The 23,225-nt window shown below is 43.2% G+C and overlaps 2 protein-coding genes across 4 annotated transcripts in view; one reads left to right on the top strand and one right to left on the bottom strand.

Moving 5' to 3' along the window:
* The first annotated feature begins 15,779 nt into the window (after window positions 1–15,779).
* On the top strand, window positions 15,780–16,169 carry QRFP (pyroglutamylated RFamide peptide). The gene has a single exon (XM_033961028.1). It carries the CDS (start codon window positions 15,780–15,782, stop codon window positions 16,167–16,169), a length of 390 nt encoding a protein of 129 aa, XP_033816919.1.
* Window positions 16,170–19,331: 3,162 nt separating this feature from the next.
* The window catches only part of ABL1 (ABL proto-oncogene 1, non-receptor tyrosine kinase), a 172,740-nt gene continuing 168,846 nt past the window's right edge, over window positions 19,332–23,225 (bottom strand). For all 3 annotated transcript variants that reach the window (XM_033960528.1, XM_033960527.1, XM_033960529.1), the window contains one exon: window positions 19,332–22,932. In XM_033960528.1, coding sequence (XP_033816419.1) covers window positions 21,290–22,932 — 1,643 coding nt within the window. In that variant the 3' untranslated portion in view covers window positions 19,332–21,289. The remainder of the gene's footprint in view (window positions 22,933–23,225) is intronic.

Here is a 23,225-nt window from a genome sequence, read left to right as displayed (position 1 = left end):
ATAAATAAACAAGTCCTTGGAGAATCAGCAATAGGAAAATCAATGCCAAAAAAGGCCTATACAAACAATTATGAACAGGTTCTCAGAAGTCATGAGGAATCAATATCTAAAAAAAGGCATTTACAAACAATTGTATTTTAAGTAGTTTCTGAAATGTGCATTAATATACAAGGGATCAGCCTTTTTCAAATGATGGAAAACTGGAATGAGAGCATAGGATGAAGTTGAGAGGCTTTTTTACACATTAGGGTGGTAAATGCATGGAATAGTCTTCTGATAGAAGTGATTGAAACAAACGCTGTGTCTGAATTCAAGAAAGTTTGGAACAGGCACTAGAGAGCTGCACGGGAACGGGGACGATGGGAATCCCGCGGGACCCGTGGGGATCTCACGTGTTCCCCCTTCGGGTCACGGGGATCCCGTGGGGATGCCCCCTAGTGTCACGGGGATCCTGTGGGGGCACCTCTGAGGGTCGCGGGGTTCCTGCGGGGTTGGATGCAAGGCTCGTCTTCTCCCTACCTGCCCTGCCGCAGAACACAGCTGATTGGAACGGAAGTCTTCCACGATGTCAGCGCTGATGTCAGAGGGAGGGCTTAAGCAAAGTTAAACAGCAGATTCCGGACAATATTATCTCTATTCGTCTAAACAACCTATCACTATCTAATATCTACTACCAATTTATCCTGGAAAAGTCCAGAACAACAATTGTAACTTAACGCATTCTTGATTATATGTACTGCAATGCTACTGGAAATGTCCAGTCTTCTAACTTGTAATCCGCTTAGAACCGCAAGGCACAAGCGGAATAGAAATCACTAATGTAATGTAATGTAATAAAACAGTTAATAAACCCAAGTCACACAGTCTTGCAGTTAATACAGTCACTTTTTTTTCTCTTTGTTGCCTGGACATTTTATTGTTCCATTATGTTTGTCCCATTTTGTCTCTTTTGCTTTCCTGTGTCTTCTGATAATTCCCTATCTAATGGTTGCTGTCCATTTGTTTTTTCTCCTCTCTCTTGCATTGTCTCATGCCTTCACTACTATCTATTCTTTCCACTTTAGTTCTTCCTTCTTTTTTTCTTTTCTGCCTCTTCATCCATTCAAATTTCACCCTTCTCCTTTTTACTTTTCAGCTACCTATCAACTTTCCATTTCCCTTTCTAATGCTCTAGCTCTCCCATTTCCCATCTCACTCCTACCCCAGCTTTCTATCTTTCATCTACTCATTACCACATTTCTACCTCTGTACTTACTACAGTCCATTCTCATTATTTGTGCTTTCAAGATTGCAAAATTTACCTATCCGCAGTTGCATCAATTGCAACCAATATTCCCCCATTTGTACTGCCGTGCTCATGTATTTGCAGACCAGCGCTTAAAAATAAACGGCTTTTTTGCTTTCACTTTCACTGCATGGTTAGGCTTTGCTTCCAGATATGGCCCCCCCAAGCATCCAGAGAATGAATTACAGGTACTTTGTGTGCTGTCCCATGCAGGAATCTAACCATATTTCCCCAATAGGATCTACTGTTCACTTTCTGCAGTTTTGAGGCACAAGGTGTACTGCTGGAACCTAACCTCTATTTTCTCAGACTCAGCATTTCATTATTCATGATTTTGTGGTTCACGAAGATTTTCAGGAATTGTACTACCATAAATAATGAGAATAGACTATTTTCCTCTTATTCATCTCCTTGCCACCCCTTTGGTCTCTCTCACATGATTCCATAATTTCCAGTAAATCCCTTTCCTCCATTCTTGAGCCCATCATTTCCTCTCCCTCTCCCCCTATTGGCCTGATTTCATCCTGTCCTATCTCTCTTCCCTCCTGTCCCTTCCCCCATGGTCCATCATCTCACCTCCTCTCTCTCTCCTCCCCCTCATGGTCCTGCATTGCTCCTACTCCCTTTCCTACTGTTCTTCCCTCCTCTTGCCCCATGATCATCTCTCTCTCTCCCTCCTACCTGCCCCCAAATCCAAATTTTTTTTAAATTTAGGCCATTCAAGTGGCTCAGAATGCTGTAGCACATTGGATCTTAGGAGTCTCTCATAAGGAACATATTATTCCGGTCTTGAGACAGTTACACTGGCTGGCTGTACATTTGAGGATCTCTTTTAAGCTTGCTGTCTTACTCTTTAAGGCATGGAATTATTTTTTCTGCTGTATTTGACCACTACATTAACATAGAAACATGATGGCAGATAAAGGCCAAATGGCCCATCTAGTCTGCCCATCCGTAGTAACCATTATCTTATATATAATTATACATTATATATAATTTTAAACAACCCCTTACTAATAGTTGAAAATGGCTGCTGTCTTTGCGTTTTGTTCTAATCAAGATGAACCATTAGATTGAGTTAGAAGCTTAAAACTGAGTCACTGAACTGCAACTGCTCATTGTCTCTTTTCTAACTGATGCTTAAAGAATGCTCTCCAACTTACCATCCTGCTCTTAGTTCTCTTTCCATATCTTTCCCCTCACATTTAACTGCTTTAGACTCCACTGAAAAGAGTTAAGAAATCAAGGTTGGTTGCAGCCCCTTAATTCCCAAATCTGAATCGTTGATGCTAAATAAAGTATTGAAAAATGGTAAGGTGCAAACTTTAAAAAAAAATATATCTTTATTAATTTTGAAGCAAAAAATAAGTGCAACATATTATACAATATCAACTATAGGTATCAAATTCCACTCAATAGGAGAAGTGCACTAAACAGGAAAAGGCCTCAGAGATGGAGCCTACGCACAGTCATAGACTGGCGAATTCAGCGGTGGTAGAACACAGATAAGATTTTTTTCTTGTTTTAAGATTGAGCCTTTAGGTTGTTGTAAAAAAACTAAAAAATTCAAAAAATGTTTTAAATAATAAGTTATAAAGTACAAGTATAAAAATAAAATACAGGTTTTTAGGCCAATGATTGGAGCTAGGAGCTGATAAGCTACGCTGAATTCCCCAGTCTATGACTGTGCGTAGGCTCCATCTCTGAGGCCTTTTCCTGTTTAGTGCACTTCTCCTATTGAGTGGAATTTGCTACCTATAGTTGATATTGTATTTCATACCACTCGGAATTATATATATATAATCAACATATTATACAATCATATTACACTATAATAGCACTTAAATTCAATCAAAATTGTAATCTATGACAAATACATATATCACCCCCCATCTACATATTAAAAAATTGCACTCAAAATTGAAAATTAAAAATATTTTCTGACCCCACCCACCCTGGACGTGCATGATCAAGGGGCAAAATCAGCAATCACTGTTTGCAAAATTTTGTCAATGGCTCGTAAATATCCAAAAACTTCTTATAATGTCCCTGTTGTATGGCCATAATACATTCCATTTTAAAGATGTGACACAGAGATTCCCACCAAAAGGTATAGTTTAACCGATCCCAGTTTTTCCAATTCCTTAAAATAAGCTGTATGGCAACCCCTGTCATAATAAAGAGAAGTTTGTTATTGTGAGATGATATTTGACTTTTAGCTCTCATTAAAGTGCCAAATAGCACAGTATCGTATGTTAGTGCCAAGGTACAAACTTGAGTCACAGACAGCAGATAAGGTTTATTGTCAGTTGTCATATTTTCCTTCTCCCAGTGAAGGAGCTAATGAGCTGGGCCCATTAGCTTTTCAACTGTCCCTTCAGTTCTTATTCTGGCAATTCATCTGAGCAGCTATAATTGAGATGAGGGACCACACTTCTACTACAATTGTCCCCTATCTCCAAGCTCCTCCACCCTGCCACCAATGGAATCCCAGCCTCTGGAATGCAGACTGATAAACGCATTAGGACTGCTGCTACACTTCAGCAAAGAACCACTCATTAAGCGCTCTCCTTATTTAAAGGTTAGACCAGGGGGCGGGGATGTTCAGTGTCCCAGGGTCTAGAAGAATCAAGCTAGAAAGCTCACCACTGCACAGGGCTCTCACATCCAACTCTGAAAGAGAGACAGCAAAAGGTAAGCAAAAAGTACACGCAATGCTATTTATCTTTTTTTCTGTATCAAAAAGACTAACAACTGGCAACATCTGGCCAGGAAACTCTCAGGGCTAAATACAAAGAAGATTTAGCTGGTCAGAACTGGGCATGCATTTCTGCAGGGATGCATAAGGTCTCCATACTGGAATAGTGGGTGCTGCAAAACATAATAAAAGCTATAGTGAGTCAAACAAGATCCACTGAGCCCAGCTTCCTGTTTCCAACAGTGGCCAATTTGGGTCACAAATGCCCAACATATAAAAAAAAGATATTACTTATAGCTCATTTCCAGGGATGAGCAATAACTCCCCCCAATTTTCCTGGAAAATAAGTTTAATGGACAGATTCCACAGCTTTTTGTGTTTGGAAGGGGGGAGGGGAAGAACCTCTTTACAATTTGTTTTCAATGTGCCAGTTGTTAGTTTCATGGAGCATCCTCTAGTTTTTCTGTCTGAAAGCTTGAATAATCATCTATTTGTACATTTAGATTTAGCTCACATCTTTTTGGTAGCAGCTCAGGGTGAGTAGGATTCAGGTACACTAGTATTATTCTGTCCATGAAGGTCTCAATCTAAGTTTGTACCTGAGGCAAAGGAGGGTTAAATGATTTGCCCATGATCACAATGGGCAAGCAGCAGAATTTGAACTGGGCTTCATTGGGGCTCTAACCACTGGGCGACTCCTCCACCCCCATTTATGAGTTTGTCAATTTCTATCCTATCATCTCTTTGTAAGGGAGCCGTTACATCTCCTTTAAAGTTGTCACCCTTCTCAGAATGTTTTCTAGTTCCACTATATCCTTTTGCGATGGGGTGATCAGAACTGCCCCCAGCACTTGAGGTACAGTTGCACCATGGATTATACAGAGGCAATATGATTTTCTCAGGTTTATTATCCATTCTGTTCCAAATAAGCCATTTCCTTAGCAGCCAAAGTACATCTGGCTTTAAAATGTCAACATATTATTTATTCACAGTGAATCAAGATCTCTTTTTTGTGTGGCGATTCCAAAATCAGAATCCATTGTTTTGTACCTTCACTTTGGATTATTTTATGTGTAACACTTTGCACTTGTTCACATAAAAGTCATCTGATGTTTAGATTCCCAGTCTCCTAAGATCCTCCTGCAATTCCTCAGAATCCTGTGCTATTTCAAGTACTTTGAATAATTCTGTGCCATCAGTAAATTTGATCACCTCTCTTATGGCTCTTTTCCCAAGTCATTTATGAATATGTTAAACAGCAAAGATACACTTCAGCACTTCATTACTATTCGTTTTCCATTTGGATAACTGATGCTTATTCCTACTCTTTTTCTTGTTCTTTAACCAGGTAGCATTCCACATTATTTTTATTTTTTTAGTATTTATCCTTATAGCCTAAGCAATTTAGTGTAGTGGATGAATAGGTACTCAGGTATTTCTCCCTATTTGTCCCAGTGGGCTCACAATGTGACTAATAGACCTGGGGCAATGGAATTTTACGTGACTTACCCAGGATCAAAGAAAAGCGCTGAGGCTGCAGCCCTAACCACTAGACCACTCCTCCACGCTACACACTGGGGCTCATTTTCAAAGCACTTAGACACACAAAGTACTATAGTAACCTATGGAACTTTGTGTGTTTAAATCAGTGTTGCACAAACTTTCTGAAGCCACGGCTCACTAAACTCAGTGCCTTGGCTGGAGGGCATCTGGAAATGCATGGACGTCAACATGATGTCATGCACATGTGTGACATCATCACATCAATGTCCGCACATTCGCTGGCAGCTGGCGCCTCTCCTCGCCGGCATCTCACGGCACACCCAGAATTTGACCACAACACACTGTTGCAATACACTGGTTTAAATGCTTTGAAAATACTCTTGTCTCCTATTCTACAGCTTTTTAATTTCCTCAGGAAACTTTATTCATATTTGTTTAATACATTGGTAAGGCAAGACTTGCCTTTGTTAAGCGCATGCTGACTCATTCCCATTAAGCCATTTCTGTCTATATGGTTAATAATTTTATTTTATATAGATTTTATTATTTTGGGCTAGAGGAGTGAGATGTAGCTGCAGAACTGCATTCATGGGTCTCAGTACTGGAATAACAGGAGGTGCTGCTGGACAGGAATGAAGTGTCACTGGCAGAGTAGTGTATATGGGTCTTAATACTAGAATTGCAGGGGGGTGATAAGAACATAAGTATTGCCTCTGCCAGATCAGACCAGGGGTCAATCGTGCCCAGCAGCCCGCTCCCGCGGCGGCCCTTCAGGTCCTTGACCTGTAAGTTCCCACCACCTGAAATTTTTATGCCCTAATCCTGAAGTAATCCCTTTCTCCTTCAAGAAGTCAACCAGGCCCTTTTTGAAACCCATTATTGTACTCTGTCCTATCACCTCTCCTGGAAGCGCATTCCAGGTGCCCACCACCCTCTGAATGAAGAAGTACTTCCTAGCATGCAAAGCACTAGCAGAGGTGGCTGTCGTGTATGACGATGCCTCTTTACTGGAACAGAGAAATTGAGATATATTGGTACAGTTACGTACATTTTGGTACAGGAACAGCAAAGGGTAACATGGCAGGACTGAGGGGTACTGTGTGGGGAAGCTCAGTATTAGAGCAGAAGTGATTGTAAGGCAGGACCGAGGTGCACTGGCATATAGAAACATAGAAACAAAGAAAGATGACGGCAGAAAAGGGCTATAGCCCATCAAGTCTGCCCACTCTACTGACCAATAAGTCTGAATGCTGATGACCCAGTTCCTTAACTCGACCTTCGTAGGGATCCCACGTAGAAGTCCCATTTATTCTTGAAGTCAAGCACGCTGGTGGCCTCGATCACCTGCACCGGAAGCTTGTTCCAGTGATCCACCACTCTTTCCGTGAAGAAATACTATGTATATATCAGCAGTGATTATATAAAACATAGGTTAAGATTTTCTGAGACACAGGTACAGTCAATATATGATACAGTAACCAAGGATGGCTGAAACTAATTTAGACCAGTCCAATTGGTATCAATTCAATGAAGAATGACCAAATTCTCATCCCCCTCCCCTATTCCCTTTTAACAGCATGAACCCCCAACTGCACTGCTCTCCCAATACAACCTAATAAAAATCATTTGGAATTGAGCATTAATTTGTATCACAGTCAAACTTCCTTAGCAGTAACCTCATGCTTCAAACTACAGGCACTCTCGCCTGTGCAAATATTCCCTCATAACCTCAATCCTCCCATTTTACATCTAAACTAAACGCCATTTAATTAAGCTAGACTAGGGTCACAAGTGAGCAACATATGATTTTGTAATTAATCCTCTACAGAAGTATCAATGAGCATTTATAATTCAGTCTATGAACTTTTCTCCAATGGTCCTCATCCACTGAGGGTTTTTGTAATCAATTATTACAAGTGGCTATATGTGAAGGTGTTTTAACATGCCATTCAGCTCAATACTTTATGTAATTTACAGGAAAAAAAATATTTTAAAGGTTGGACAAAACTATCAAAGTGACCAAAAAAATAACTGGCGGTATTTCTAGATCTTTCTACACAATACTAGCTGACAATATTTTAAAAATGTTAAGTTTAAGGTGTGATAAAAAAAAATACAGTGAATGGTGCTGCTGAGCGCCATCCAATGGAAAGGCAGGGATTGACGTCTCTACAGAGGAGTCTTATGGCATCCCATGAGATCATTCACCTCCTCTTCCTTGGAGATCCACCACCTGAAACTCTCTCTTTTACAGAGTTCATCAGGCAAATGGGTCTAGCTCTTCCTAGTCATATGGAATCTGAGCAGGAGCCTCGAGAGGAGCTCATGGAAGCATTGGACTATGTTAAATGGCCCAAGGACTGTATAAAGCTTCCTCTGCACAACTTAAAGGAAGAAAGCTCTCTTTAAAAACTGGGAAAACCCTCTCACAGTCCCAGTAGCTCTTAGGAAATTGGATACATTATACATGCTTCAATCTACACCTGCTTTCAACAATCCACAACTATAGCACCAGTCTTTAGTGGTAGAAACAGCCTTGAAACAAGCTCATAGTTCACGTTCTTATGCCAGCACTCCTGGCTTATCAAGCACTTGTAAATGAATAAATCACTGTGATAAAGTAGGTCCAGGAATATAGCAACAGGATGAAATCTGGGCAGAGGTGATGGACTTTGAAGTCCCTTCTCGCCCTTCTACACTCAGAAAAGCATATGTATGTGTGCCATTGTCGTTCAGCTCCAAGCATCCAAGTGCCGTTTCCAAAGTAAAATTCCAAAAGAAAGATAAGTTTCTTACATCAGAAATCTTCATTCTTGTAGATGTGTCTAGTGGTCCCGAAAACGATATGGCTCTGTATCTCAAATTGCAAAAGTTGTTTGCAGAAAACAGTCAATCATGTTTTCAACTCTGCCTCCTGCCCAGGGAGCTGCTCCTGCCCCCTCAGTTTGTACAAAAGCAATCAAGTAATACTGCAATAAAAGACAACTGAAGGAGGGAAACAGGGAAAAATCCCCAACACTACAATTCTGTTCTTCTCTGTAACAAACATAGTAAGAAACATAACATTCAAGCTTGTGAAACAGCACTAACCATGTAGAGAGCTCCTAGCTACTCACATGTCCTGCTATCAAGCAGAGAATTAAGCCAGACTGTTTGGTCTTGAAGATTTTCCTAAGCATTCTCTTTTTTTTTCTTTTTCTTTCAGCTCCTCTGAGAGTCAAAGAACTCTTCAAATCCAGACTGACCTAAGGCAGGTAAAACCCATTCACAGGGTGGGGCTTCAGGACCACTAGACACATCTACAAGAAAGAAAATTTCTGAGGTAAGAACCTAATTTTCCTTTCTAGTGCAATGTGTCTAGTGGTCCTGAAACAATAGGGATATACCAAAGCAGTCCTCAGAGTCTAAGGCAGGCCTGCTGTGCCTGCCTTTAAGTCAGAGGCCCCAAAAGCAGCATCCTTCCCAGCTGCTATGCCCATCCTATAGAACCTGGTGAAGGTATGTAGAGTAGACCAGACCATGCAGCCACTCTACAAATCTCTTCAGGCAAGACAGCCCTAGTTTCTGCCCATGAGGCAGCACCCCTCTAGTGGAGTGCTTTCAATGCCATCAGAGGAAGAAATGACCATTTTAATCCATCTGTAAATTGGAAGAAATGACCATTTTAATCCATCTGTAAATTGAGGCTTGCCTCCCTTTCATGGCATGACCAGTCAGAACAAAAAGGTGATCCAAAAGGCAAAACTCATTGGTAACTTCGAGATACTGAAGAAGCACTCACTTGACATCCAGCAAATGCAAACAGACTTCCTGATTGACATGGAAGGCCGAGACTACTTTCGGTAAGAAAGACGGAACTGTGTGTAAGGAGAGCTCTGCTTCTATGATCCTAAGGAATGGCTCCCTGCAGGAAAAAGATTGTAACTTGGAAGCCCATCTTGCCGATGTAATCGCCACTAGGAAGACAGTCTTGACTATAAGATCCAAAAGTGAAGCCTCCCTTATGGGCTCTTACAGAGCTGTACTGAGAACCTGTAACACGATGTTAAGATTCCAGGAAGAAAAAGGGGAACTCACCGGAAGGCACAACTGCAGAACCCCTTTAATGAACTGAGTGAGAGGCCAAGCAGCCTCTTTCCCCCCATGCTTGGAAAAAGGAAAGGTATGCCAACTACACTTTCAGAGAACCTACCAACAGCACCTTTTGAAGTCCTTCCTGCACAAAGTCTAGGACTATCTAAATCAAGAGCTCACAAGGGCTTTACATCCTTCACCGCACACCAGCAATGAAAGGACTTCCAGGCCTTAAGCATAGGTTGTCACCATGGACAGCTTCTTAGCACTGAGCAATGTAGCAATGAGCACATCTGAATAACCCATGCTTGATAGGGTCACCCGCTCAAGAGTCATCCTATAAGTCCAAAGTGTTCCAGATTCTTGATAGGAACCAGTCCCTAAGAAGGTCCACTTGGACCGGCAGTCTGAGGCCTTCATACCTCTGGAAATGGCCTAGGACTGGTCCACGTACTATGGTCTGCGATGCCAATCAGGCGTCTCAATCTGGGATGGATCGCGATCCTGCGAATGACCCGATCGAGCATGGGCCATGGAGGAAACACATACAAGAGCTTGTTCTTCAGCCATGGTTGGACTAACTCATCAAATCCTTCCTTTCCAAGCTTGTATCTGCGGCTGTAAAAGTGAGACATCTTGATGTTCACTGCTGAGGCCATTAGATCCATCTATGATGTCGAACACCTGTGAAAACAGTGACCATTCCCCTGGGTTGAGAGTCTGCCAACTGAGAAAGTCGACCTGTACATTTTCCACTCCTGCTATATGTGCAGCTGAAAGCCTGCAAGTGAGCTTCCACCCACCGGAAAAGGAGCTAAGATTCTAGGCATAATATAGCGCTTCTGGTGCCTCCTTGCCTATTGACATATGCTACTTGCTTTCACATTGTCCAAGAAGGCTCCGACTGCCTTGCCTTTCAGAAACTTCTCCAGTGTCAGAAGCGCTAGACGAATGTCTCCGAGTTAAAGGTAATTCATGGACCACTTCTGATGAGCCAAAGTCCAATGTCCCTGGACTAGGCGTCCGTTGTAATGACATTACATTACATTAGTGACTTCTATTCCGCCTGTACCTTGCAGTTCTAAGCGGATTACAGTACAAGATAGCTGGACATTTCCAGGAAGTAACAATTTAGGGGATGCTTACAGTTCTAAGCGGATTGCAGTATAAGATAGCTGGGCATTTCCAGGAGGTTACAATTTGGGGGACGCTTACACAGTAGATACAGGAGAATTACAATTTAGGGGACGCTTACACAGTAGATGCAGGGGAATTACAATTTAGGGGACGTTAAATAGAGGAGGCAGAGGGGAGAAATTGAGGGAGGAGAATTGAGGAATACTACTAGGGAAAATGAAGTTTAGGGTTGGTTACTTGTTAGGGTCGTTGGGGAGGTCTGCTGACCTCTTCCCCCCCACACACAGTAAAGGCTATCGGTCATTAATATCACTCAGAAGATGTGAATGGGATGCAGGCTGCTCTTTGCTGTAGGTAGCCAGGGGAGTGGCTGTTGTAGCGAGTCCATCTGAGGAGAGCCCTGGAAGGGTCTCTTGTGCGCTCTGGCCCAAGAAACCACCGTCACTGCCATTGATCCCAGGACTTGCAGATACCAAGGTGTGGGAGCTGGCCTCTGTAGCAGCTCTGAGACTTGCTTCTGGAGCTTCAGCCTGTGCAGCTCTAGAAAAAAACACTTAGAAACATAGAAACATGATGGCAGATAAAGGCCAAATGACCCATTTAGTCTGCCCATCCGCAGTAACCATTATCTCTTTCTCTCTCTGAGAGATCCCATGTGCCTATCCCAGGCCCTTTTGAATTCAGACACAGTCTCTGTCTCCACCACCACTTGGCCCAGGGCCATGTCGCACAAGATATGCCAGGCAATGAGATGGTTCCAGCTGACTCTTCTTGAAGTTGACTATCCAGTCCAAGTCTTGGAGAAGTTACACCACTTTCAAAACCACCAGCTCACCTTCCTCCTCAGATGGAGCTTGATGAGTCAATTGTCCAAATAGAGGTGCACCTGAATCCCACTATCACACCATGGTAAAGGTGCCGTGGTTAGGCCGAAGTGGACCATGGAGAACTGTAAATGCTGCTCTAGCACATGAAATCATTAGTATCTCCTATGGGCCGGGAAGATGAAAATGTGAAGATAGGCCTCCGACAAATCGAGGGAGGCAAGAAATTCCTCCAGCACCACAGCCACTATGACTGACCAAACAGTCTCCATGTGGAAGTGTGGTACCTTCAAGTGCCACACTGAGCATCTGTTACTGGCTCTATGGCCCAAAGAGCCAGTAGCCTTTATACCGTAGCCCAAACTTTGAGGGTTCTTTCCATCAGCTGAAGAATCTACAAAGCGGTCTTATAGGAGAGCACAGAACTCAATTTTGTACACCTCCCGAACATCCAGAACCCAGTGATCTGTGCCAATCTGAGACCAGACTGACCAAAAAGGTTGACAGATTGCCCCCTATCTGGGTGAGCTTGACCCCTGTCCTGTCTTAAGGGCTTGTGAGGAGTGAAAGTTCAAGGTTTGCTGTCTTCTGCTCCCACTGAATCTGATGCGGTCCCTGAGAGGTCTATGCATTGTTTGGCCTCCCATATATGTACAGAATCTTCGGGAGCCTCAGAAACTGCACTGTTTCCAACTCCGAGCTATTCTAGGGTCTGTCTGGTAAGGCTTTGGGGCAATGGTCCGCCACACTAACCATCAGGTCATCTAGGCCCTTGCCAAATAGCATCTACCCCTGAAAGGAAAGCCTGTTCAGCGTAGCTTTAGAGGTAGAATCTCCTGCCCACTGTCTGATCCAAAGCATCTGTCAGGCAGATAGACAGAGACCTTATTCATAAATCTGATAAGATCATACAGAGCATCTGCAGTATACTGTATTTTTCGCTCCATAAGATGCACTTTTCCACAAAGGAGGTGCGTCTTATGGAGCGAATACACCTTCACCCCCCCCCCCCCCCAGCGTTCTGCTGCTGCTCATCATCACCACCCCTCACCGCTGCTGGTGCTGCTCGCCGACCTCTTATCTGCTTGACGCCGCAGGAAAGGAAGAGAAGGGCCGGCGGCATGCAATCAGGCCCACAATTCTGATGTCGGAGAGAAGATCCCTTATCTCTGACGTCGGGGGAAGGCTTGTGGGCCCGATTACACATCGCCGGCCCTTCGTGGAGTTGCGGCAGCAGGAGTCAGCCGCTGCCTTGTCAGCAGCGGCGTCAGGTGTGTGCGTTGAGTGCGCTGCAGTCCAGGAGTGTAGGAGCCTCATTTTGGTCAGAGTCAGCTTTTTGGTCTTCCGTAGAGGGATCATCGGGCTCCTGAGACGTCGGCAGTGCTGCAGTTCCTGCATTGGGGCCTTGAGGATCATGACAGCTCATTCCTGTGGCAAGTTCAGGGGTGTGTTTGTGTTAAATGGTGTGTGTAGCTTGGTGCGGGTGTGCTAGTGGCATTAGTGGGGCACGGCATGGGAGGTGAGCTTCTGGTTATTTGGAATAGTGGGGTGTTGGTAGGTTGGGGTTTACCAGGGTTTGGTGAAGGAGTTTTTTGTGCTCCTTATGGCGCCTGCTAAAAAGTCTGGTTTCAGGGGAGGGAGGGGTCATTCTGCAGTGGTGGCAGTGCCTGTTGGTGGACCAGGGAGGAAGGCAGGCTTTGTGAAGTTGCGGCAGCAGTGGGCAAGTTGCGGGCCAGGGAGGAGGAATTGGCGTGGCAGGGATGAAGGCAGGCAGGCTTTGGTGCAGGAGGGAGAGAGGAAAGACAAAGGCTGGCAGTGAGGGGGAGGGGGCAAGAACTCAGGACATAGGAAGGAAGGAGGGAGGGAACAGAAAGAGACAATTGTTGGGCCTGAGAAAGGAAGGAAAGAAAGAACTATCTAGTGCAACCAGAAATCACCAGACAACAAAGGTAAGATTTCAATTTAGTGATCAAAATCTGTCTGCTGCAGTATATTTGTCTATTTTTCTAGGGAGCTGGGTTCAGAGGCACAATTTGGTTCAGAATATTTTTTCTTGGGTTTTCCTCCTCTAAATCTAGGGTGCGTCTTATGGAGCAAAAAATACGGTAATTCATCCCTGAGAAGAATTAGGGGATCTTCTTCATCCTTCGGATCTCAGGACTGAGACAGGCAGGTGTGAAAAGCATGTGCCACAGAGGAAGAGGCAACTGCTGCCTTAATTCTTAGGACCAAAGTCTCAAATTGCCATTTGAGGAGCAAGTCCACGTTACAGTCTTAAATATCTTTTATCTTCATCCATCCTTCACTAGGCAGGGAGATTCATTTAGTGACCTATGCCACCAGCAAATCTCACTTTTGGCTGAAAAGCTGCTGGAGATCTGGCACCATCGGCTACAGCCTGGCCATAGTGTTAGCCACTCGAAAGGATCCCTCTGGTGACTCCCAGTGGTCAGTGACCAGCTTAGTGATGTCTAGGTATGAGGGGAAAAAAATGTGACCAGAGCCACAGAACTGCTCATAACTGAGCATTGAGAATAGGAAGCTGAAGGAATGTCGTTTTAACTCCTGCAGTGAGGTGGAAATACTAGAACACCTTAAACAGCCAGTGCACCATGGGGTCTTTACCCTGTTCCAGGGTTCCTACACCTTTTGACCACTGTCCTCCAACACAGAAGCAGACTCTAGCAGATAAACATCAACCTGGGATAAAAGTAGCATGGAATTAGACTTTCCATCTTCCCTGTCAATGACATACTGAACCTCCTGGTCTAGGTTCTCATCTGGTTGGGGCATTTGCTGAGGGAAGAACCCCTGCTCCACCATCACTGGTGCACTGCTAACAGATGCTAAGGACCTTTGGAAGTTCAAATAGGCATTCTACATAAGACTCAAAAAATTCAATGTGAAGCCTTGTACTGGGGTCCCATGCAACTGCGCTTGGCCAATACATTTTCAGAGGGTGACATTTTTTAATATTTTATATGGCCCAGGACCACCATATCTGCTGGAATTAGTCTCTTTATTGGCAACTAGATCAGGATGTGTTTTGAGGAAGCAGTTTTACCTTCAATTTCCCTCCCCAAAACAAATTAAGTCACTTACTCAATGGAATGCATCTTCTTATTATCATGCACCTCTAATCTGGAATTATTTATTGTTTTTAATTAGATCAGGCATCTGTCATACAATTTTTAGGAAGCATTTAAAACATTATTTAAGAAATTTGTATCTTGAAATTTGACTATAATTTGTGTTTATTGTATTTTAAGGATTTATTGGCATTGCACTATGTTCAACTGGGTCTGTTAAAAGTAGTTAATTTATTGTGATCTGCTATGAATTCATAAGGGCTTTGGTGGAATACAAATGGTAATGTAATGGAGACTTCAGAAAAAAAAGTGGTTTAAAATCCAAGATGGTAGCCACTAGAAAATTTGCACCAAAAGTGGCCTGTGGAGACCTCCCTGAAGGGAAACCTACACAAGAAGGGGTTTAGAGGTGAGGGACATAAGCTTTTTGGTCAGAAACCTTTCAATTTAACTTTTAGGGGAAACCCCCCCCCCCAATTTTCCCCATAGGCTGCAATAGCCTTACCTACCTGCTGCAGCATAGGATTTTAGCTGAAATCAATGGAGAAGAAATCTGTCTCAAAGATTCATTGGATGAACCTGGTCTTCTGAATACCAGTTGGACTGAGCCTCAACCCCTAAAAGACTGTGCTGCAAAAGGGAGGGGAAGGACCATGCAATCAGCCCACTTTTAGTCCTGGCTGAGCCAGGATGGAGCCAGTCTGCACTCAAGCTTCTGCAAAAATCAGGGATGCGAGCAGCTATGCAGGGGATGACCCCCCCAAACTCAAAAAATGTAAAAGCAGGCTGACTAGCTAAATGTCCCCAAGGGCTGATCCAGCTAGCAGCAGACCTCTGTCATGTGAGTCTATGTCTTCTTCCAGGCAGAGGCCCCAACAAATGGGAACCTCTGGGCACCAAGCCTCCAAACACTGAAAAAAATACCCCAAAATAATAAAACTGCAGAGCAAATCAGAAGCATTTCTGAGCAACCTGCTTGCAGAAAACAAACTGGGGGGAAGGGGACAGGAGCAACTCTTGGAAGGAGGTGGAGTTAAAAGCATGATTGACAGTTTTCTGCAAGCAACTTGTAAGTTGAGATACAAACCCTATCATTTTAGGACTAGACACATTGCACTAGAAGGATATCAAATTGTAATGACTGATATTATCTTCTTTTCTTGAGACAGATGAATGGAACCTGTGGTTTGTCATTTCTGCTTCTCCTGGGACTAGGCACCTGCTTTGCCCACGACAAGGGTAGAGAGGAAGGAGAGTCGGGGCATGAAAGAATGTTTGGGTCACCCATCTCCCAGGAGTCTGATAGTTACCAGTCCAACTTCTTCCTGAGATCTCCCAAGCAGAAAAAATCAGAGAATGTAAGCTCACTCTTCAGCATAGCCAAGGAACTGCAAGGTTTTGGGAAGGAGAGAGCTGGCATCAGGTTTGGCAGACAGGATGTGGAAAATGAGGAGACTGAGCAGAAACGAGGTGGTTCACTCCTGGGTTCACTGGCAGAAGAATTCAATGGCTACAACAGGAAGAAAGGGGGCTTCAGCTTCCGATTTGGAAGAGGGTAAAGACTTTTACTCTCTCAAAGCACCAGAGACCCTTCCCTCAAACTTGTGCTCCTGCCCTGCTATAATATATAAATCAAAGTAACCTAATCCTTAGAAAAAAAATTGTACATTTGAGTGCATGTGCACACACCATAGTGTCTCTGTCTGCTACTCTGTAGGTGTTTGTGCCTTATCGTTCTAAAAAATTAAGACATTTTGCATACCAAAATCTGAATGTGCCTTTGAAACTACCGTAATAACCATAACAAGCATGACTCAAACTGAAAAAGTCAAATGCGAAAGAATACTCCCCCTATGTGGTACAGCTACTGCACCTCACCCCTGTCTACTCTCAGGTAAGGAGCACTCCAGGGGACCTAGGAGGGCCAGCTGCTGAATAAGTTTATATTCACACTTTTTATTAAACCAAACTTAAAGCAGCAGCAGTAGTACTGGGCAGACTACTCAATATCAACTTCTCTCTCAGCTCACCTTCTTCTCTCCTTTTCGCCTCATCTCTAAATTCCTTTTAACAACATAAGAGCTGCCATATACTTGGCTAGACCAAAGGTCCATCAAGCCCAGTGGTCAAGTACCTAGCTAGATCCCCAAGTAATAAAATAGATTGTATGCTACTTATTCCAAGAATAAGCAGTGGATTTCCCCAAGCCATCTCAATATTGACTTCCCTTTTAGGAATTTATCCAAACCTTTTTTAAACCCTGATATTTTTTATTTTTACTGTATTTAATACTTTTTGGAATAAATGAGGTATCTTATTGTGACCCCACTGAACTTTGCAAAAGCATCCTTTCTCAAATCCAGGTTTTATATGGCAGTGCAGACTCCCAAGGGTTGGTTCAAGTGTTCCAGAAGTAATTCAGTTAACACCCCTATAAAACAATTTTACTACCCCTCCCTGAAGGGCATTGATTTTTCTCAACATATCTTCAACTAGTTCACTGTAAATTGTTAACAAGCAATTTCATTAAGTTTTATTAGCTGGTGGCTAAGCACTGCCAGATCTGTAGTTCTCACAAAACTTTCTCCAGCTTGTTCGATGTCCCCTGAAAAGTAAACTTGCTCCTCATCTACTGAATAGTCTACATAGCTGACAATGAAAGTATAGAGGAGTTTTTACCAGACTCTGACTTTGCAGTAATCTAATCCTATGGACAGATTCAACAGCTATGGAAAGGAATCCAGCCTCCATGACTATGGCTGTTCAGTAAGCCAGTTATAGAGAGTCTTAGACTCTTAAGTTTCTATAACCTTATGGATAGTCAATCTTCTGTCTCTCAGATAGATTATCATGGGTTTGGGCAGTAAGCTATACTAAGTGAATATGATCTTGAAAAGGTCTACAAGTACTATAAGCCTTCAATCAACATTCTATTTCCGCATCTCAAACTCAAAATGTTCACAATCACTTAAAAACCCCACCACCAACAGGGCTTTTAAAGGGCCCGGTCTGCAAATGGAGAGACTGCAGTAACTGTGGAAGATACAGGTTCACTACCAGTGTAAAATATTTTTCACATGCATTGTGGTTATTTTAAATAAACCTGTCTTAATAAAGTCTGTCAAAATTAGCTAGTAGTAGTGTCCAAAGTTCTAAATCATGTTCATGCTGAGCACTTGGGTAAAGAAATACAAGCAGTGACATTAGAAGCAGGGAGGATGACTGACCCAGGCATGGCAGTAAGTTGCTCAGTTTCCTATTCTATCATTATCCTAGAAAAGGCAGGCGGCAATTACAAAGCTTGTCCAAACACACTTAGGGGTCCTTTTACTAAGGTGCGCTACTGCATTTTAGCACACGCTAAATGCTAACACGTCCATAGGATATAATGGACGCGTTAGAACACACTAGCATTTAGCGAATGCTAAGACGCACTAGCACGCCTTAGTGAAAAGGACCCCTTAGTACTATAACTACAGAACTACTGTATACGCTTAGAAATAAAAGGCTAACAAACATTAACACTGTCAGAAGCTATTTAAGCTAACAACCCCTCCCATCAGGAGCAGATTCATGAACCTACAAGTGAATTTGGTAAGGGCATTCAAAATGAAAATAGAGACAAGCACCATCTCACTCATTACAAGACACAACTATGCCGTTTCTGTGATGACCTTATGCTCTCCAACACTGGGGTGCCCATGGAAAGACCTCTCTCCCAGCTAGTTCCTAGCTTAGGCATGGAGGATCTCCAGATATGATATTGGACAGGTGCACCACCCCCATTTTTAGACTTCAAAATCTGGCACTTTACTGAGATGAGTTTGGCAGCCCTACCGTAACACTTCACTCTCACCTCACAATGGAAACTATATTCTTTAAAAATACCTAGAGCCTTAATACTCCTCTTATCTTAAAACTGTAGAACAGTGACTTTTTGTTTGGTAAATAAAAGAGTATCCGAAAACCTCAACCTACAGAGTAGGAGGGGAGGGAACAAGTGTTGCCCTATGGTAGGTCATGGTTTTTGCTTTCCTGAAGTGGAATGTGGTACAGGCACAGCTGGTTTCAGGCTTGGGGAATGTTTGCAAAATACCTACTCTACAAAATCACTGGCACCAAACCACAAGATAGAAAGTAGAAGAATTAAGAAGGAGCATATTTCTGATAGATTTATTAAAAAAAAAAAAAACCACCACTATGAAAGTAGACACATTTTTAAAAAGCCAAATACATTAAACAAACTTGTATTTTGACAATCTATAAAAATGACTGTGCAGGAAATGGAGAGAAATATTTACAACTGAAAAGAAAAAAGTGGGTAAGATCAGGTTAGAAAGGTGCAGTATAATGCACTCTAGGGTGCCCTGGAAAAACAAACAGAATCTTACCTCACACACTTCTGACAGATCTTTATTGAAGGCAACCTGTGTCTTATTTTTAATTTTTGTCTCACACATTTTGTAACACAGCAGGAAATGTGAAGGTAAATCATGAACATACCAAACAGAAATGTATAAAATTGGGATCTAAGGGGGAACAAAACTGCATGAAGAGGTCTGGTTTATTCCTGAACAAGTTCCATTTTGTGTCTAGGAGAGCCTTCATGTGTACCCTTATACCCCTGGGTCAATTTTGCCTAGGATGGCCTTCAAGGAACAGTGCACAAAAATGGAGCATTTTTTGACTAGCTCAAACAGTACCTTGTTTAGATTTATGACCAGTATTATACTGGAATCTTCAGTCCTACTGCAATAAATGTAAGATCTTCCCAATGGGTTGAACATGCATTTTCTTGTGCAGACTGCTTCAGCTGCAAGCCTGACAGATGATACACTGAACCCCATTTTCTAATGCCCAGCAACACTACCAAGCCCTCAGTAACAACTAGGGCAGATGACTGAATAAACTAGTTTTATCCACATCATCAGTTCCAAACGCAGCACAAATCTGTTCTCTCTATAATTCTACAGCTGGTGCCTAGAAATGATTAGTAGTAGTAATGGAAGTTTCACTGCCTGATGTACACCTTGCAAATGCTAAAAGTTGCAACTCCAATTGTCTTTTCACATTTTAGAAATCCGGAGACTCCACTCAACCCAAGCATGCTTAAGGAAGCTGGATGAATGAAATGCTTGGGCACATTCTAATACAAATGCATTCATGGACTCTCCCTTCTGCTAACCCCCCCCCCCAAAAAAAAAAAAAAAAAGTTTATCCCATGCTGCTCAGGTTTAGCTCCTTCTGAGTTCAGAACAGAGCAGGAAGGAATGTGTACATCATAAGTCTGTGGAGCAGAAACACAAGCTGCAATGCCAAAGATTATATTTTCTTTGCCGTGGTCTCCTGCCATGGTGAAGCTTCTGCTACCACCATAACATTAACAGGCCTGGAGAACTGCAGCTGTTAAAAAACATGCCATGACAAACAGGATAAATTAAAAACAAGTAAATAAAAAACCTCAAACCCTGCTGTTTTAGTATGTGCTGAAGGGGTTCTCAGGTGGCCCAAACATTTAAGAATCTGTTCTCCTCTACCCATACTGTACTTTCACAACTAAATTTTATCAGTATAGCTCCATGTTGGAAAAGTCTTCTTTGGTTTCCTCCTTCTAGCTAAAAGTGCAGATTTTAACCAGAGAGAAGGTTGTGCAGGACACTGTTGGGGGAGACTTAGGGTCCTGCTGTGTGCTTAAGCAATGAAGTCTTCAGACTATTGCTCTCTGTTGCCCCCTTGTGCTTGCACTACTGAACAAATGAGTCTTTTATCCACTCTACTGTGCTGAACGCGTCAAGATTTGTGCTTTGAGTAGTGCTGCCAAAATTCAACCAAAACACACAGTATATCCTGGAGAAAGCTCAATATATTACAAGGCAGTGTACTGACAAGACACAGGAGAATGTCACGTCCGTAGCTGGGAACAATGGAAGACAAATATGAAGGGTAGACATCTTTTTAAAGTTTATTTTCTCCATTGGTTTGAAGTCCTTAATGCCTGGGAGAGAAGGTAGCAAGGGACAATATAAGACTTCTCTTGCTACACCTACAAACATCTTCCTGTGTTGGCAATGTTTCAATCCATAGCTCTTTTACAGCCATTCTATAAAATGGATAGGGCAGAGCACAGCCCATTGATTTACCACTACATGGGAAAACTGTAGGTAGAATAAGATGGCAAGGCATGATCAGTCAAATCCAGAGCTCTGCCTAGCTGTAGGTCCTTACGCTACTTTACAATGACAGTACAGTACGAGGACAGCCAACTGGCTACTATGGGACATTAGTAGAAAAAACATATCCTATGCATGATACCATGGGACAAATGGCAGCAGGAATTTCTTTACTTCAAGCCTTTCTACCAGTCCAAACCAACAAACTGTTCCATTTCCAAAACCATTACAAAAGGCAGATGTGCAGCTGTCTTTCTATCAGTGCTGCACAGAAAAGGCACTCCACTGATCAATGGCTTTAGACAACAGAATTTGGCTTATAGACATCAAGAGTGCAAAGGCAGGAGTTTCTGTGCCCTACCACAGCACTAAACTTTGAGGTTTCAGGTATGTTTACTTGCACAGGGTTGTGCTGACTCCTACTGCATTTGATTAAAGGCTTGCTGTAGACTCTGGCAGTCTTGAGGCAACGTTTATCAGCTAAGAAATATCCTCCTGGTTTTGGGGCGCTACCTCTGAACTATGTCACTGATTTCTTTCACTGAAGAGAGAAGTTTGCTGAAGTCCTGTGTGGCAGCAGGGCCACTGGTGATAGAAACTGGGCAAATCTGCAACTCCCGCAAACTGTTCTCCAGCTTGTTGATGGCCTCCCGAAAGGCAAACTTGTTTCTCATCTGCTGGATGGAGTCTACATAGCTAACACAGAAGGTATAGAGGTTCTTGCCAGCTTCCAGCACAGCACTATGGCTTGCCATTTGCTCTGTATTTTTTGTGATGGCAGTGCGTAGGGCCTCAGTGCTTTCCAGGACAATGTCTTTGGTAACAGTGCCAGTAGCAATCCTCTCTGGCAACTGGCGAGTTTTCCTCAAGGAGACCCGGGTGGAAATGAGGGGAATGAAAGCTGTGGAAGACTGCTGGTCCCCAGTTGGTGTTGATGCAGATGGTGAAGAACTAGGGGATGCTGTTAGTTTTGTGGAAGACTGTGGCTTTGGTATGGAAGGAAGCAAGGGTTTTTTCAAACCTTCCCCCAGATGGCTTGTTTTGGCACTATCACTACCTATAGTATCTGCACCCTGAGTCAGCTGTTTCGATTTGGTGGCCAGCGTTGTCTCTCCTGCTGCATCTTGGTTAAGGTTAGAATTTGATTTGCTCGATTTTGCATTAAAAGAAGCACCAGCAGCAGCAGGTGATGGTGGAGGTGGAGGAGCAGGTTTGATCTTTGAAGTCCTTCCTCTGTCCTTGACAGCCTGTTCTGAAGGCTGTTTGGGTCTTTTCTGCCTTGACTCTTCTGCAGATACTTTACTAATACCTGAGTGTGCTCCAGAGTTTTGTTTTGTAGCAGCTGTGTGATCTGAAGTACCAGAGGTGACTAATATGCAAGGCTTGGTGTTATCTTCTTTGTGGGAAGGACTATTGGTGGGAGGAGCCATTGCTTGTCGACGCAATAACTTTGGGGTTAAGGTGGGTGGACTTGACCCAGGACTGGATTCTGCATCTCTGAACACTTCATCTGATGCCTCATCACTTTTCTTTGGCAACCCAGGTGGTGGAGTCACTGTTCCCCGGAAAGAGGGGTCTATTTTAGATTCATTGGCTCGTTTCCGGGGCAGTGCAGGTTTCTCATTTTTGTGGCCATCAAAATTCCGCACAGTGGTCTGCAGGTCCCGAGGTAGTGTAACAGACTTCCATTCTGGATCCTTGCCTCCATGTTGTACACTAGATGTAGAACAGGATCGAAAGAAGCGTTTGCTGGAATTTGGGTTGTTCTCCTCCTCACTGGCTGTCAACATACCCGATTTCTTCCATAGATGAGGTGACAAAAAGGCAGCATTCCCAGAGATGGCACCATTGGTGATGGTGGCACCATTGCTCGGGCTCTGGAACTTTGTAGGGTCTATTAGGTCACTTACATTGCTAGCATCACGGCCCTCCTCATCCCCCAGTTTACGCTCAAACTGGATATCGATCTCACGGAAAGAGCTGCTGCGCTTTGGTGGAGTGGGGGCTGTCTTCTTTTTCTTCTTGATCAAGGCACTGAACAGATTGGTCTTTTTGTCTTTTGGAAGCAGCCGCTCATCCTCATTGTTGTCTGGAACAACTCGCTCTTTCCGAGGAAGTAATGGTGAGACCGCTAATTCATGCTCCACAGGATCTGTAAATTAAAGAAAAAACAATGCTAATGGCTGCTGTTAAATCAGTAACAGATATTAGCCACTCAGAGGCAAATCAGAGTTGGGGGAAAAACTCTAATCCTGACCCCAACCCAAGTGCACTCCCCACATTCTGCCCCAAAGAATCAGCTACACAGGGAGGTCTCTGAACACAATCATTTCAATGAAGTTATAAATATTCATGAAGACAGAAGTGTATGGCACACAGAGTTTCTCAGCCCAGCTTTTGCTATCCGGGACTGGTAGAGAGGTAATATTCACTGCACTTGGAGGC

The sequence above is a fragment of the Geotrypetes seraphini genome, chromosome 10, assembly GCF_902459505.1.
Source record: "Geotrypetes seraphini chromosome 10, aGeoSer1.1, whole genome shotgun sequence".
Classification (NCBI taxonomy): Eukaryota; Metazoa; Chordata; class Amphibia; order Gymnophiona; family Dermophiidae; genus Geotrypetes; species Geotrypetes seraphini.
Note: the sequence above shows the minus strand (reverse complement) of the source record. Positions and strands in the feature narration are given on the sequence as shown.